The sequence below is a fragment of the Dipteris shenzhenensis genome, chromosome 8, assembly GCF_047967505.1.
Source record: "Dipteris shenzhenensis isolate YYH24624 ecotype China chromosome 8, Dip_SZ_1.0, whole genome shotgun sequence".
In the NCBI taxonomy this organism is placed as follows: domain Eukaryota; kingdom Viridiplantae; phylum Streptophyta; class Polypodiopsida; order Gleicheniales; family Dipteridaceae; genus Dipteris; species Dipteris shenzhenensis.
The window spans coordinates 24,582,113-24,599,737 of record NC_141603.1 but is presented as its reverse complement, the minus strand read 5'-3'; the positions used below and the strand labels follow the sequence as shown (position 1 = coordinate 24,599,737).

General features: G+C 45.4%; 1 protein-coding gene across 1 annotated transcript in view; it reads right to left on the bottom strand.

Annotated features, from left to right (window-relative positions):
- LOC147899315 (intraflagellar transport protein 172-like) overlaps positions 1-17,625 on the bottom strand; it is a 440,631-nt gene that overhangs the window by 19,404 nt on the left and 403,602 nt on the right. Inside the window, exons 41-45 of the mRNA XM_087377692.1 lie at positions 8,577-8,646; positions 8,414-8,484; positions 8,153-8,257; positions 7,506-7,665; positions 7,297-7,352 (exon numbers count right to left, since the gene is read on the bottom strand). Of these exons, the coding sequence (XP_087233818.1) occupies positions 7,297-7,352; positions 7,506-7,665; positions 8,153-8,257; positions 8,414-8,484; positions 8,577-8,646 (462 nt within the window). The remainder of the gene's footprint in view (positions 1-7,296; positions 7,353-7,505; positions 7,666-8,152; positions 8,258-8,413; positions 8,485-8,576; positions 8,647-17,625) is intronic.

Below are 17,625 nucleotides of genomic sequence, written 5' to 3'. Positions count from 1 at the left end.
TTGATAGCCATTTGGGCTAGCATGTAGGGCCTTTCACGGGCAGCCTCTTCTAGAAGGACTGTATTCCTACGAGTTTGGAGGGGTTCTCCCTTTTTCTCGGAGGGTTCTACAGGATTGAGATGGCACTTTCAGCCCCAATCCTTTCTTTTTGGCTTTTGAGCTTCTCATGCATTGCATGGTGTATCTCGTATGGAGCTTGCTCTAACGGTTTTCTTTAATACTTAATAGAAGTCTCTTTTTGAAAAAAAAAAAAAAAGGTATCCACCACGGCTTGCATGACTCAACAAAATGTTATCGAACCAAAAGAGCCCAAGAAGAATCATGCCTCTCATAAAATACTTAAGGCCTCAAAAGTGAAAGCGAACAAGCCACTGAACCCTAGGTTATGAAGAAGGAAGAAGAAACAAAAGTGCTCAAAAGACCAGCAATCCCCTTCCAAATGGTCCTCACTTGTCAACAATCCCATAGGCAATGCTAATTAGACTCCTTAGCAGAAAGGCAATGAGGACAAAGAAAGGTTGCCTCCAACATGCACCTCCACTAGTTTACTGCAATCCCTCCATGGATGGAGAGCCGAAAGAAAATAGTAATTTTTATATCCCTGAGGGACTTCTAGAGTCTCTTCCAAAAGGAATTCTACAAGTTAGCAATCCAAATACAGAGCTCCGGTGGGCTTCCAACCTCTAAGCTGAGATATTACTGACTACATAGTGAAAGAAGGGGAGGCTCTTGTCTCGGTGTCTTGCATCAATCCACTCCCACTCCCCGAGTTCCCACTGCAAATACTTTATGGAAACACCTCCAGAGAGCCAAATCCTCCATGAACCACAAGGAAATGTGATTTGAGCTAGGGACTAAATACCATCTTAAAGCCAAAAAATACTTCTCCACATTGCCTAAAACCCTGACAGGCTCAAAAGCAACATCCATTAAGGATATCCTCATCTCTAGACTTGGACAACCTGTCCCCAGAGTGAACACCAAACACGAAGGCATCCCCATCTGAGACCTAAAGTGGAATACCTTACCTCATAAAACCTAGTCTCATGACCTAAAGTGGGATGCCTAACCTCAAAAAATCACCAAGCCAGGCTTGCACTTTCTTTGTGGTGACTTACTAATAGGAGTTTACGATCATCCTTCCAAGAGCCCACAGAGGAAGTGGGACCTCTCTCCATCTAGACCAATGCATATAATGAGAAGTACCAAGTGGTCTTGTTGGAATATGAAGCCACAGTGACTCAAAAATAAGTGTTCTAGGTGTCTAGGGGGTGTTTTATAGCCTAGTGAGTCCTAGACATGCCACATGTCATTGGGAGTTATCCCATATACACTATAGCTTTCTAGAGTCTAGTGTCACACTATATATTATTGTACTTGTCTTGAGTCTTTTCATATCAGTCAACATCAAGCTCTCTGGTATCATGTGAGTACTTGTCCATTGCTTTCATTTTCTTTCCATATCATTTCCATTATGCTTGTTATCTTTCCTTTCCATTCCTATTGTTAGCTTGCTTCTCTCCCTACCACTATGATCTTTCATGTGGTATCAGAACCATGTTCCTAGCCCTGCTCTCTCTTTCCCTTTCCCCTTCCCTTCCAAGAGGTTGAGGTGAGGGAGGCCAATGAAGCTACTATACCTCCTCCTCCTTGGAAGGCTGCCCTCTTCTCTCCTTCCTTGAGCTCTCTTCTCCACGCCATGATCTGCCACCTCTCTTCTCCTTCCTTCAGCTACATCTTCTTGTGACTTGCGGACGCTATGACACTTCTATCCGGATCTAGAAGCAAAATCATGGCTTTGTGTCTTCAGCAAAGTTGTAGAGGACCTTGAGTACTATAAATTTTGTTTTTACATCATTGCAATCCGAGTTTTTTGTGAAAAGTTACAGCCCTTGCAAGAAGTGACGAAATTTGTTTCTGCGCGCGAATTTTGTTTTGGAGCTCAATGATTTGACAGCCCAAGCATGATGCAGCCAGCTCAACGTGGAGCTGTCCATCCTGTTCATCGTTGACCTCTGCTCCAATCCGCCATTTGCTCCTTCTGCCCGACATTCTCTTGGAGGTGCTGCCCACAAGTTGGTGCCCGTATTCTGCTCGTCATTCTCTTGGAGCTGCTGTCCTACTTTTGTCCGTCATGAAGAAGTTCCAGACTTGCTCCAGCTCATGAAGAACTTATCAAGGTGATCTTTCCATAGTTACACTTGCATTTCTACTCTTTTCCATCCATGGAGTCTTCCAAATCAACTACCATTTCGTTCGAGAAGTTTAATGGTAAGAATTTCCCTACATGGCGAACCAAGATGCGTCTTGTACTTATGAAAGATGGAGTGTGGAATGTTGTGCGTTGCAAGGAGAAAAAGCCACAATCAAATGGAAAAAAAATTGCACAATGGGAGAATCTAAATGAAAAAGCTCTTTCTCTCATTGGTTTGGGGTTGGGTGATGACGTTATTCATCATTTTGATTTTGATTCCACTGCTCATGACTTATGGGATAAATTTTTTGAATTGTTCGGCAACAAAATCATCAATTCAAAGGTATTCCTCAGATAGAAATTTTTTAAGCTGCAAATGAAGCATGAAGACTCTCTTCTTGCTCACTTGAATCATATGGAATCCCTTGTCACTCAGCTTGCTAGTCTGGCAGCCCTTGTAGGGGAAGATGATCAAGTTGTTGTGCTCCTCTCGAGCATTGAGAAAAATTCGAAGTACCGGGAGATCATACCAGCATTGCGTGTGACACGAATGGGTTATCATGATATGGTTGCTATGCTTATTGATCATGACAGACGGTATGCAGACACTTCGGACTCCACCGTACTGTACTCCAAGGGCAAAGGGAAAGGAAAATTCAAGCCTTTCAAATGCAATCACAGTGGGAAGCTTGGTCACACCGAGGATCGCTGCTTCCAGAAGCTTGCCAAGCAACAACACAAGGATCATGTCAACTTGGTTGGGGATGAAACAAGTGAAGACGAAGAATAAAATTATGCTTCAATACCAACTCAATTCCTACAGCTTGATATATTTTGGGGTCCTCTGCCCTGGGTAGTCGCCCTAAAACGATATGTATTGAGTGTTTGGTTTTCATTGAGTCTAAAGGTCCTCTTCCTTGGATAGTCCTCCTAAAAAGATGTATTGGTTTCCTATTTTGGTGTGTGGCTTCCTAACATGTCCTATTATGAAGCCAAAGGGGGATGAACTATGGGAGCCATATGTATTGGCTTTGATAGGTCTGGCCGAGTTCCAGGATGTTGGTGTGATCCTAGGACTATGAGCTGGTCATATAGCCATGCTATAATGTGAGCCTTTGAGAATGTTGAGTCTCAAGCCATGAGAGTGCTTGGATCAACCTTTGAACACGCTCAGACTTTAGCCTTTGAGTTACATAGGGTGCACAGTTTGATGATTGTCATTGTCATGTTCTGTTCTTGGTTCCATTCCAGTAGTCTCTCACCTTGCCTTCATGGGGGGGTGTTGGAATATGAAGCCAAAGTGAGTCTAAAATGAGTGTTCTAGGTGTGTTCTATAGTCTAGTGAGTCCTAGGCATGCCACGTGTCATATTGGGAGTTATCCCATATACACTATGGCTTTCTAGAGTCTAGTGTCACACTATATAGTGTTGTACTTGTCTTGAGTCTTTTCATATCAGTCAACATCAAGCTCTTTGGTATCATGTGAGTACTTGTCCATTGCTTTCATTTTCTTTCCATTTCATTTCCATTATGCTTGTTATCTTTCCTTTCCATTCCTAGTGTTAGCTTGCTTCTCTCCCTACCACTATGATCTTTCAGGTCAGTCATGATCATCAAGTATACTATCATTCCACATGAGAAGTTGCCTATTGATCTCTTCATGAGAGGAAGGGGAAACCCTTCTAAGACAGCTTTCAAGACAACAACCATAAGAGGGGAGGAAGGAACCTTGAGATGAGCTAAAGTAAAAATCCACCCAGTGCCATCCATTCAATCCTCACCCATGAAAGGAGAACATGACTATATGCATCGAGTCCAAAAAAAATTTCCAAGGTTCCTATCCTACGAAAATCCCCCTAACCACCACCTTGCGCAACAAGGCTCCACACTGTGAGTCTGGCTTTATGTTATTGAGGCCTCTTTCACACATACGGAGGTCAGTCTCCCAAGCCATCGTGGCCTTGGTGTCTACCAAACCATCTAGCCCACTCCATAGAGGCCTTTTGAGCTGAGTGATGCAATCCCTAAAGTGGCACCAAAAGAGCAAATAAAACATGTTGTGGCTAATAGTATCTGGTTAACAACAACCATCCCTAGAACTGAGGTCAAGTTTGAATGAACTCCTCTTTAGCAAATAAACCATGCTATGGCTAGCAGTATCTAGTTAACAACAACCATCCCTAGAACTGAGGTCAAGTTTGAATGAGCTCCAAAAGAGGAGTTTTCCCTGCAGCCCCCTCCTCCACCTCCTTTCACCTCGCCCCCTCCTCCACCTCTTGTTCCCTCTTCCCCTCTACCTCTACTCCTCTCCTCCGCCTCCCCTCACCCTTGACCTTTACTCCTCTCCCTCTCTATCCCCCTACCCTCTCTTCAATGTCTAGCTCTTCTCCTCTCACCCTCCCCCGCCTCCCCTCGCTCCCCCCTCTACCCTCTCCAGCCTCTCTTGTAGCAGCTTATGTTGGTCGGACGGAGCTTCATCGTGCTCAAATCAGCCTTTTTGCCTCGATCGATGAATGGCTTCCCATTGTGTCAATCCTCAACCGCTTCCGCCGGCTATGAGACAACTAATTTAGTTGCAACAGCTCAAAAAAGATGTAGAGCTTGAAAGTCTATTTCTCTCCATGCCTGCATCTTTGGCTCCCACCCTTCCAGGTTAAAGGGACTAGATGCTCACAGTGTTACCTAGAGACCTCCCATCCCACCTCACTGATGCTCACCTTGTGCCTACCGGGCCACCTCCAGTGTCACACTCAACTTCAGCAACACGCCCAAGACCCTCAGCAACAATGTCCCCTGGACCCTCAGTTAGGCCCATACCCATTCTCCATTGGGTACCGATCAGGGTTATTGATCCTCCCTCCTTACAGGAGGACACCCCCCTGCCCCTGAACCTCATTAGACTCGAGTGGGTGATGCTACGAATGCCTCCGCCCCCGTCCACCAGTTGCAGATCAGGAGGGGCCTTCCGATGCTTCACACTCCCTACCAGAGATATGGATTTTGAGCTAATGGTGTAAACTCATCACCTTGCTCTTAGGTGGACTCATTTATCCTCTCATTTCTAGAGGAGAACTCTCTATCAAGGGGTTCTTGTAGGAAAGAGGAAGGTAATTCTATTTGCGGGTTTCCATAATTAAGATGTGTAACTCTCGTCTAATCTATCCTCTTTAGGAGGAGGTGATAGTGTTCCTTCCCTCTCTTCTTTCGTTAATGAAGGAAATAGAACAATTTCATTGTTATATCTCCTAGATTCTCCAATGGACACGACCAGTGATGATTCTCATTCTGATTTTCAGACTCTTGACCCCTCTCTGGTGCAGACCCCTGCCTCTTTTGCTCCTTGTTCTACCTCCATTGATAGAGGCAAGGGGGTTGCCCCTTTGTCACCCTCACCGTCCTCGAGCATGGGCATTCTTCGTACTCCTAAGCCAGGATTTGATTCATAGTAACAGCCTATCAGGATCATTTGTGGAGCATGGATTGGATTCTCGATCATATCTAGACACTGATCCACTTTTCTTTGCCTTGGGTTCATGGAGATTGTAGCTCTATGGTGGAGTCCCCATAAAATTTTTGTAGTGGGACCCAAGGAAGATGGAATGGATTGATGACGAGAATCAAGAGAAGAGCATCCCCATCTTTCGTTACACTATAAGGTCAAGAGGTTTCAGATCACTTGTAGAGGCTGATTTGAAAAAAATCTTTTGAAAGAGACTCCGGAAGTCCGACAAGAATTTTAAATATCATTTGATTCTTTTGGCTTTCTACTCATGGTGGGATTGTAGTTAACCTATGAAGATTTATCTAGATCTACTGATGATATTCTTATGCATATTGATTTTTGGCATATCAGGGTTGTAGATCATTGGGACAATGTTTTTTGGAGACAGGATGGTACCTAGACACTAACCCAGATCATATTCCATTGGGCTCATGGAGGCTTTGGCTTTATGGAGGTGTTTCCATAAAGTATTTGTTTGCAGTGGGACCACGAGGAGTGGGAATCAAAAGAATCTCCCCTTCTTTCGATACACGATTCATAATGCCAAGAGATTTCAGCTGAGCCTTAAAGGTTGGAAGCCTACTAGAGCTCCTCATTGGGAGAATTTTGAGACTTCTACTGATCTTTAGAAACCTTTTTGGAAATGACTCTGGAAATTTCCCAGGAATATAAAATCACTCTTTTCTTTTGGCTTTCTATTTATAGAGGGATTGCTGTGCACCAGTGGAGGTCAAAGTTTGGGTCTGATTCCACATGTTGTCGTTGCCTTTGTGCTAGTGAGTCTATTCAACATTGCCTATGGGACTATAGACAAGCAAGGATCATTTGGAAGGGGATTGCTAGACTACTGAGCACCTTTATGCCTTCTCCTTTGTTCATTACTGGGGCTCGGTAGCATGGCTTTGTCCTTCGGCACCCTAGGTGTTCTATGAGAGACATGACTCTTCTTCGGCTCTTTCGATTCGACGACATTTGGTTAAATCATGTTCTTTGGACAAGGTTCCTAGCTCTATGTACATACTTGCACATGCTTCAGTGAATACTTCATGGGATATTTTGGCGAACATTTCAATGTGGCATATTTGGATATCTTGATGTACAGAGGCCTTGGATGGTTCCTAAGTCCACCTAGCACACACGTTGGCTAGTATCTGGACAAAAATGGTACACACTTTGATAGCCATTTGGGGAACTATGCAAGGGTCTTCACAAGCAGACTCTACCAAGAAGAATGGCTTCTTGAGGGAGTGGCACGGCTCCCTATTCTTCTCGGAAGCCCCTTCAAGGTTGAGGTGGCACTATCAGCCTCAACCTTGGTTATTTTCTTGCTGTGTTACAAGATCTTGATTTTGGATTTGGTTCTATTTTCTCATACCTTGCATGATGTACTTCTCTATTGAGCTTTGCTCTAGGAGGCTCTATCATACTTAATATAAGTCTCTTTTTCACATAAAGAAAAAAAAATGATAGTAAGCTGACATGATGTGGTTGTGTATACACCAAACAAGGAATCGTTTAAAAATGTAATAGTTTTCCCTCCATTCCATGTAGAAAGTGATAATATAGCTGCATTAAATTTGTATGTTTGAGTGCACATACGTGTTGATTAACACTAAACTGGATGACCCAATCTTGCACTTCTTCTTGTTTCTCGGCTGCAAGTAAAATCTCACAAAACAATGTTAGATGTGGAATTTTTATATTAAATTGGAGTGATAGATTTGTTGAGACTTATCTGGTGATTTGTGTCATATAAATGAAATTGTATACAAAGTATAATGTTTCAACACACCACCCCCAAAACCTACCACTCACAAAATGCCTTTCTGGGACTACAAAGTTGGTCGCGATGTCTGTGTTTTCAAAGGCTGGATGGTCGACTGTGACTTTGGTGTCCTCATCATCTATAGCTTCTGCTATGTCAAGGTATTGGTTGAAGAAGATGAATGCTTTTCCTTTCCATTCAACCTAGCACACATGAATAAAATACAGACAGCAATATGAGGCATTAACAGGTTTGCTTTACTGAAGGACAATAATTTCAGAATTGCACATGATCATAGATAGAACCCCCTACAAATAAATCAACCTTGCACACAAGTGGAGAAAATATTTGAAGATTATATCCTGGAAAATATTATGGTCTCGAATGTACGAACGAGTCCCTGATCATGGACGGAGGAAGATCCACAAATCTCCTAAAACTTGTATTCCAAGGATATAGTCTCAAACCACAAGTCTCACAACCAAGAAACTTTTAATTTGTTAAAAAGGTTTTGAGAAAAGCTCATGAGTGGCATCATGGTCCCTTTAAAGTTGATGGATTACATAAGATAAGAACTGAAGTAAAATATTGTATTAGAACTTGTGCCTGCTCTCAACAAGTGGTAAAGGGAAAATTGCCTCGTAATGGAATGTCAAAATTTTTGGAAGACTTTAAAGCATCATATAGTACCTCCTTGCATGCCATGCCTGCTTCAAAAAATGCTTTATCTGCTGGTATATATTGAAGGAAACGTAGTAATGATATGGAAAGCTTTGCAGCTAGCTCTTTCAGACCCTATTTGAGACGATAGATTCAGTAAGTGCAACCTCAATGAGATGATTTCTTTGCATTGATCTTCCTTGTAGACTATTCTTTCTCTGTCAAAACTATGATAAGCACTAAACAAGTAGCTTTATGTTGTTTAAAAGAGTTGGAACTATGTCTTTATACCTGCCGTTGACAAGAAAAGCGAAGCAGCATGTAAGTTACTGGTAGTAGCATGGCTTCAAGTTCTTTTAATGCTGAGAGAAAACAACAGAGACATTCACTTCAACTGCATTGCTTTAGAGGTACTCTCTCTAAATATAATGACTGGAAAGGAAAAGTTCCATACCTGGTTGGCTATTTGATGAAGTGGAGCCTTTGAAGTTTTGCACATGATTGAACAGGATGGTTCTCATTTCCTACACAACAAATTTTGGGATATCTACAAAATCTTAACATCTATGATTATACTACAAGTATTCTTACTTTATAAAGGATGTCAGTCGATTTCCTTGAAACTTTCCCAATAACTAATATGAGAAAAATGCTTTGAAAGTTCCTGTGGCTGTACTCACCTTCTTATCCCTATACCTCACTAATCTTAGAACAGATATGGAATGAAGACAATAACTTAAATTCTAGGAGCATTGCTATAGATATGACAAATTCTAAATTTTCTCCATGTCAAATCAATGTAATGGCATTGACTGATCCTTTGGGAGGACATCACAACAGAGCATGGAGCTTGCTCATCTGTAAATTATTTTACTCTCATCCCTTGAGAAGCCAAGTTTATGATTGGTGCCTTATAGAGAACCCTTTGAACAATATCACACCTCAGGGACATCAGGTTACTTGATAGGGATTTTTTCTAGATAGTTTTTTTTCTCTTGAAACAAACTTCTTTTTAAGTATGAAAGAAACAGCTGAGAGAAGGAACTCAAGGCATAGATAGACCATTCAGAGCATAGTTAAATAGCACTCAAGGAGTTTCAGCAAATGAAGAGCCTGATAAGAACTAGGACTGTGGCTGTACCACATTCTGCCTTTGATATTCTCCAACGAGACAGGACAGTCCACCACTCTTGGGAAAATCGATTCTCCTGATCAAAGCAAATCTAGCAGATCCCTCCATCCTTGACCAAATAGCTATCAATGTGTAGAATATTTGTCCAGATACTGACCATGGTATGGGCTGGGTGGACCTGGCTGCCATGGGTAATATAGATCTCCCAATGTGCAGATTTCTATCGAGGAACAAGAATGGCATGAAGTCGGCAGAACTGGAGGAGTCATTACTCTCATAAAATACCTAAGGCCCACTAAGTGAAAGCCAGGATAATGAACCCCAATAATGAAGAAAATGGAGGATGAAAATCTGCCAGCCTGTCTGCATTCCCAAAGGTAGTGCTCAATAGACTCATCAGCTGATAAGCACCATGGACAAGAGGGATTAGCTCCAAAAATACTACTCCACTGATTTATTGTGATCCCTCCATAAAGGAAAGCTAAAAGAAGAGAGTGGCTTTTCTTTATCTATCAGGGATTTCTAGATCCTCCTCCAAACGATCTCTATGTCTCCAAGATGAGCTCTCCCAATGGTAAGCTCTAGAAGGTCTCTACACTCTAGTAGTAATCTGAAATTGTTTGGCATTATTAGTGAAGTCAAAAAAAGGAAGACACTTTGAGTGGTTGTTTGCTATCACCTAGATACCATTGAAGATGCTTTTTGAGAACACACCCATAAAGGCAATGCTCCAAGTACCAAGTGAAAGATCCTCTGAAAAAGGGTCTGCATACCAGCCAGAAGCAAAATAACACTGCTCAACAAGGCCCACTATTCTAACTGGCTCAAAATGTGCATCAAAAACCACGTTGTGTGGATAAAAATGTAAATATGTTTTTCACTTGTTGCATGCTGATGGGTAGGTGCATAGCTATGTATATAGCTAGTTGGTGGTGGCTTTGAGTTATGGACACTCTCATAAAAGACTCTACATTGATGTATATGTTTTCTTGAGATGGTAGATACTTCTACCGGGACTTTTGGGAAATGATGACCCCAAGGTGTGGATGCACCAGGCACTCCAGAGCATGGTATCCAGTGTGTGTTGTGTTGATGACGGGATGGCATGTGTTCTTAATGGTTGTTCCGAGTCATATGTGTATGATGGCATGAGTATTTTCTATATTGTGGGTGTCATGTAAATCTTTCGTGTGTCAGGATTGGGTTCATCATGTGTGATAATTTGTGGATAAAAAAGCATTAAATGCTTGCTTGAAGGTGGTGTGATAAAGGTTCGAATATGGGCATTAATAGCCTTGGTCTAAGTTTTGGGGAAAGGATGAAAGTGGTAAAAAAGCAAGTGATGATGTGGTTGGAACAAGCATGAGGTTGCGGGATTCGCTAGAAAACCGTGTGCATGCATGAGGTACATGGACTGGCTCTAGGTCCTTCTGGTGTGTTGACATGAACGTGAAGTTGGCGGCTGGCAAGAGGGTCCTAGAAGGGGATCAGGATGTAGAGAGAAGAACTACGTGAGCTGAGGCAGAGGGGATTTGAGAAAAGGAGGTCGATTGTTTTTTTTAGGAGAGCTTCCTAAATGGAGCAATAGGTTTGACGACAGAGAGGCCGTAACTCTGCAGGAGAGCTCCTTGGCTAGCTGGGGGTGACGCTTCCCATGAGTAGAGTACTCCATGAATTGGAGAGGGATACCAGGGATCTTCTTGGGAGGGAAAAGATCCAGGAGCTTTTGGTGGACTACTGGGTGAGTGGGGGAGGTCGGTGGTGGAAAAGAAGCTGGGGGGAGAGGTGCAACGAAGAGCGGCTGGAGGTCCAGGATCGCGCAAGGAAAATACGATGATTGGACTCAGTGGAGGGTGACTTTGGGGTGGCTGGGAAGGATCCAAGACGACGGGAGAGGGAGCTCCGTGATGATGAAGGAAGCGTTGATGACTATCTTCACGTGAAGGGAACTGAGCTTGAAGAAGAGATAGTTGCTGTGGTTGTGAGCCTCAGGACTTGAAGGAAGGATATCGCGAATGCACAGGGGGACGTGGGCTTGTAGGAGGATGTAGGAAACAGATCACGGGCTGGCTAGAGTTTTTTGGAAGGGAGCTAGGTGAGCAGGAGGACTACGAGAGAGAGAGTTCTTGAGAGGCAACGCTTCTATATGGGCTGGATGTGACGGGTGCCGGAAGTTCGTGAGCTTTGAGTGCTCCGTGAGCAGGAGAGGGACCGGGAGCCATGATCATCATGCAAGGCAGAGGCTAACGGGTGTGAGCAAGGCGAGCAATGAGTGATGGTTATGATTATTGAGATATCGAGCTCCACTGGTGATATGCCAGGGTGACCGTTGTGCATTTATGTCACCGACTTGTTAGCTGCAGATGCAGTTGGTACACCGCCCATGAATAATAGCTGGATGACAGTTATCCTTATGTACTCTAGTTCGTGGCTCAGTTCGTATGCCACCTTAGTTAGTTGAGTTTGGTTTGAGACCCACATATAGGGTTCTTCTATTTTCTTTGTACAAGAGTTCTTTTGGCTTTCACAACTAAGAAGAGGAAAACTGTTTTCAGCCTCCACCTTTGTAGGTATTCCCCCATTGTGTATGTGAGAAAGCCGCAAGTGAGACTCCTTCCTTCTCTCCCACTATCTTCACATGGTATCAGAGCCTGGTTCGTGGTAAGGAGCTCAAGAAAGCAAACCAATTTCGTGGTGTCCTGGTAAGAGGACCAGTGTTGCTTTCCTTTTTCGAGTTTGGGAGCAAATCTCTGCAGGTAGCACAGCCGGAAAGTGCAAGAGTGCATTGTCTCAAATTGAGACGCCCTTCGCGGTGTGGCAAGAGGGCAATATATGCTTCGGGAAAGGACGAAGCCCTTGGTGACTTTATTTTTCTGATTCGAGGCCATTTCGGGGCCCGTTTTTTAGGCAGAAGTTCTCCACAAGCACTGAGAAAAAGGCCCTGTTTTTGCTGTGCGACCACTACTCCGCAGGTCGGTGAAAAGTTGCCCCCGAAATTGCATCGTATGCCTGCGCGCAGAGATAATGGGAGTTACAGGATCATCCTTATTGCCTGTTGATGCAAAATCGTCACTAGGAAGTGACTGTGTGGTCAAATACCACTTTTGTCAGTTTTGCAGATTTTCCCGTGTGAGGCAGAAGCTGTGTTTTTTACAGTGACAGAATATTTTGCAGTGTTCTGTAATGGCATCTGATTCTCTTTCATAGATTGTCACTGAAAAGCTTGACAAGAACAACTTCCAAGCATGGAAGTTTAGAATGACGAATTTCCTTATGGGAAAAGGCTATTGGGAGTTCATTACAGGAAATGAAGAAGAACCAGTTCTTCCTAATGTTCCCAATCAACAGGAAATGCTGGCATTTAAAGGATGGCATGAGAGAGCCAGAAAAGTTATGTACTGGCTGTCTATTAGTATTTCAGATTCTATGATTGTGCATATTCAGGATGCAAGTACGCCAAAGGAGGCATGGGATACTTTGGCAAAAATGTACCAGCACAAATACGCAAGCCAGAAAAATGCAGCTCAAGCAGGAGTTGCACAATGTGCAGAGAGAAAACATGAGCATCAATGACTACCACATGAAGGTGAAGAAAATTGCAGATGCACTTCTGCCTACTTAAGGACCTCACTCTTCTTCATTCCATAATGCAAGTATTCTGAGTTTGTGTCCACTCTTTCCTTTCCTTTCAGTTTACCAACAGCGGTGGGTTCTTATTCTACAGATAACAGACGAGGTAGCTGTAAGATTGGAGTTTCCCAGGAGCCAGTGGCCGAGAGATCTGTTTTATGAGATAGATATGATACCATAATATGAATTTTTATGAGACTAGAGTGTAGATATTATTATACAGAGTCATTTGAGTGTGGGGTTTGGTTCTGTAGATATTTTTGTGGAAGGAGATTGAGTGATACCAGTAGAGGAGTTACTGGAGGAAATGAAAAAAATAAAAAAATGTATTTTTGTTTAGAGGTAGAATCACAGTATGATACAGTGAGCTTCAGCTGGAACTTTCAGTTTGAAGAAATCCTCAACTTTGAAGCACAAGGTGTGTGGCACCTACTGTTGTATGTAAATGATGAAGAGTGGCAGGGTGTTGTGTTACCAGCAATGGAAGACCTCCTAGAAGAAATTCTCTGGATGAGTCTTTGTACAGATGTAGAGTTTGATGAGTAAATATAAATACTAAAAATAGGAAATTGTATATTCGTGTACTTGATCTTGGAAATTGGGTCTGTCTGTGCAAAGCATTGAATTTGGTAATGATGTACATGTAGAAATTTTATACTCCTTCCCCCTCCGTCAGCCCCTCCCTCACCCTCCTTCTCCTCTCCCTCGCTGCCCTCTCCCCTCCCTCCCCTCACTGCCCCCTCCCTCCCTCCCCTCGCTGCCCCCTCCCCCCCCTCGCTGCCCTCTCCCTCCCCCGCCTGCTGCCCCTGCCTTCCCCGTCCCCTCCTTCTCCCCCGCCCCCCTCCCTCCCTCTCCTCCACCCCCTGCTTTACCCCCGCCCCTGCCCTCCCCGCCCCTCTCCTCCCCCCCCGCCCCCTCCCTCCCCCTCCCCCGCCCCCTCCTTTCCCCTCACCCACTCCCCTTTCCCCCCCTGCCTGCTGCCCCTGCCCTCCCCGCCCCTCCCCTCCCCCCCTCCCCTCCCTCCCCCTCCCCCGCCCCCTCCTTTCCCTTCACCCGCTCCCCTCTCCCCCGCTGCTTTCTGCCCCTACTCTCCCCGCTCCCGTCCTCCCCCCCCCGTCCCCGCCTTCACCCCACCCTTCCTAACCAGCCCCCTCTACCCCGCCCTCCTTCCCCTTCCCCACCAGCCCCCTCCCTCCCTTCCTATCCCACCCCCTCCTTTCCCTTCTTCTCCCCCGCCCTCCCTCTCCGCAGGTGAGAGAGGCTTGCCGCAGGTGACAGGGTATGCCTGGGAGTCTGTCTTTCGACAGCAGACTAGACGATCAGGAGGAGTCAGAGGATCTGGCGGTGTGGTAGTTCTTTATAGAGAGCATCTCAGATCGATACTCACAGTCATGAGGAGAGACCATCGGGCCAGATATCTTTGGGTACGGATCAGGAGACCCCCCCCTGAGAGACTTGTTTATTGCAGTATGCTACTTCCCCCCGAGACAGTCTCGTTATGCCTCAGATGGACCAGGACAGTCACCTTTTGAGGATTTGTCAGCCGATGTATTGGAGTACTCACGCCGCGGAGAGGTCATCCTTTTAGGAGACTTCAACGCGAGGACATCAGACAGACAGGCAGAGATTTTGGACTTTGCTGAGGATCCAGTCTTAGTTCCAGCTGCCCCAGATGAGAGTTTTCCACGCTTATCTTCAGATAGAGGGGTAGAGGTGACAGATCAGGGACATCACCTATTGGAGCTTCTCTCATCGCACGGCATGGTCATTTATAATGGACTTCGACAGTGGCCGCATTCATCCACAGCCACATGTCTTCCCTTTGCGGGTGGTGGTACGAGCGTCATTGATTACGTCTTGGGTCCCCCGACTTTAATCCCTTTTGTACATAACCTCACAGTTGACCCTTTTATGCCTTCAGCCGATCATGCACGTCTGCACTTTATTCTTACCCAGATTCCTCATGCCCCCCCTTCTAGACATCATGAGCGTCAGCCATACTATGAGGTTCATTTTGACCACCAGTTTGATGATATTTATAGCCAGCACCTGAGTGGTCTTCTCCGTCCGCACCTTCTCGATGCCCTACCCTCCACACAGGATCGGTGGGACCTTGTACATACCTCCATCATCTCGGCAGCCCACAAGTCCTTCCCCGTCACTTGCCACACATCCAGTCCTCCACCAGTCGGTCTTGTGCCTTGTAATGGATGGTATGATGAGGAGTGTAAAGAACTCCGCAGGAAGCTTCGCCTTGAGACACAGGAGAAGTCTCCCCTCCTCATTGAGACCAAGAAGAGTTACAAGCGTTTGGTGCGACGCAAAAAGTGCCAATTTCTAGCCCGAAATGAGGAGGAGCTGAGAAGTTTACTTTTCAGTTGTGATTCCAAGGAATTCTGGAAGAAATTCCTTTGCTTGAAATCTCAAACTCCTCTTACAGACCCGCAGGTTTGGCTTGCCTATACTTCCACTTTATATGATATTCCAGACCAGCCACAGATCGACTTATCCCATGTGCCTAGACCCACCTCCTCTGCCTTATTCTCATCCAATAGTGTCCGAGCAGCAGCTCATCGTTTGAAGACTGGGAGAGCTAAGGACCATGATGGATTGCAAGCAGAGTATGTAATCCATGGGATTGATGCCTTAGCTACAATCCTCTCCCGTCTTTTTAACGAGTCCATTTGTATAGGTCTTCCACCTAGTTGGCTAGAAAATACTATAGTACCCATACACAAGTCGGGGGATCCTTTGGAGGCGTCGAACTACAGGACCATTATGATTGGCCATGTCATGGCCAAGATTTATGCGACCATTCTAGAAGGACATATAAATGACCATGCCGAGGCGACAGGCATGAGAGCTAGAGGGCAGGCGAGATTTCGTGCAGAGCACTCGACTCTAGATCATATCTTCACACTCAGGGCTTTGATTGAGGAGGCGAAGTCACGTAAGCAATGGCTCTATTGTTGCTTCGTGGACTTCAGAAAGGCATTTGACACTGTGCCGCGTTTCAGACTCTTCCAGCGACTTCGTGACTTGGGATTCAATGGGGAGATTCAATGGGCGATCATGGCCTTGTATGAGAGAGTCACAGGTAGAGTCAGGACACGGGCGGGGCTGTCGGGGAAAGTACGCAGTACGATAGGGGTGAAGCAGGGGTGTCCTTTGTCTCCGACACTCTTTGGTCTCTATATCGATGAGTTAGAGATGTACATACAGACGATGGGTGGTACAGGTTCTTTACTGGCAGGATCCACGATACCGATTCTCCTCTATGCAGATGACGTGGTTCTTATTTCTTCCTCCCAGCAGGGTTTACAGGCACATCTCCATGCACTCCACAGCTTTTGTCAGGACAGAGGGTTGTCTGTAAACCTTGGGAAGACCAAAGTCATGGTCTTCAACATGTCATACCAGGTTTATAGGAGAGGCGAGTTCTCTTTCACATTTGATGGGCAGGAGGTGGAGCTAGTCAGGGAGTATACATATTTGGGTGCCACATTTAGAGGTCCAGTCTTCACCATGACGCATGCAGCACGAGATAGGATCAGTAGAGGGCATGCCGCCTTGGCTCTTCTCGAGAGGCAGTGTGCACAGTCACATTTTCAGCATCCCGACACGAAGTCCTTACTTTTCGATAGGCTGGTGAGACCTGCAGTCATGTATGCTAGCCCCTTTTGGGCAGGAGATCTCAGTGTTGCAGATTGGAGACGAGTAGAGAGGTTACAGATCATCATGTTCTCCAGATTGATCAGAGCGAAGCCCACGGTACCGCATCAGATTACGTTCGCAGAGTTCGGAGCTACACCCCTAGCGCTAGATGCAGCATTTCAGTCGGTTACATACTTGCATAGGATCAGGGCGCTCGGAGACTCAGCAGCAGGCAGAGCACGATTACCGTGGCTAGCACTGACATCCTCGCAGATGTTAGCAGAGAGAGGTCATACTTTTTGTTGGTACCACACACTCTCCACATGGCTCACCTCGCTGGGCTTGGATATGGATAGGCTGCCACCATTTCGATATAGCATAGATGCCCCTCGCCTCCCTCTCACTCGACATGAGCTCAGCCAGGTAATCAGGGCAGATTTGTTGCAGCTACACACGTTTCGCACTTGGGTTCATCCCACGGAGCTTCCTACGAAGATGGCCACATATCGTGACCATTTTCTCAGGATTTCAGAGGATGGCTTCATCATATCCCCAGGATATATCGGCGTTCATATGTCGCACTCACTCAGGATTGCCTTGGGCCAGCTCAGGGTATCTTCCCACAGATTAGACGTTGAGGCCGGCAGGATGCGTCGTACAGCTACCGGACATAGACCCAGGCGAGAGACTAGGATATGCCCTTGTTGCACTATGGGGGAGGTGGAGACTGAGGAGCACTTTGTTTGCAGATGCCCTTTATATTATGAGATCCGTGGCAGATTTCACTGTTTATTTGGGCACGGATTTGGACCTCTCTCTCGGATTATGGAGTATGAGGATCAGTATTGCTTAGCGTTGTTCATCAGGGAGATCATCAGATACAGAGAGAGATTCCTCAGAGAGCACCGTCGCATCCCTGCCAGAGACCTGGTTATTCATGAGGAGCAGGACGAGGCGCAGGACCATGAGCACAGAGATAGCCCATCTTGCCAGAGAGCACCGATGGTTCCACCCCGAGGATGTACATATGACATGATCCGGCAGCACCGCAGGATGATCTTACACAGAGGCCGTACCCGTCGCTTTA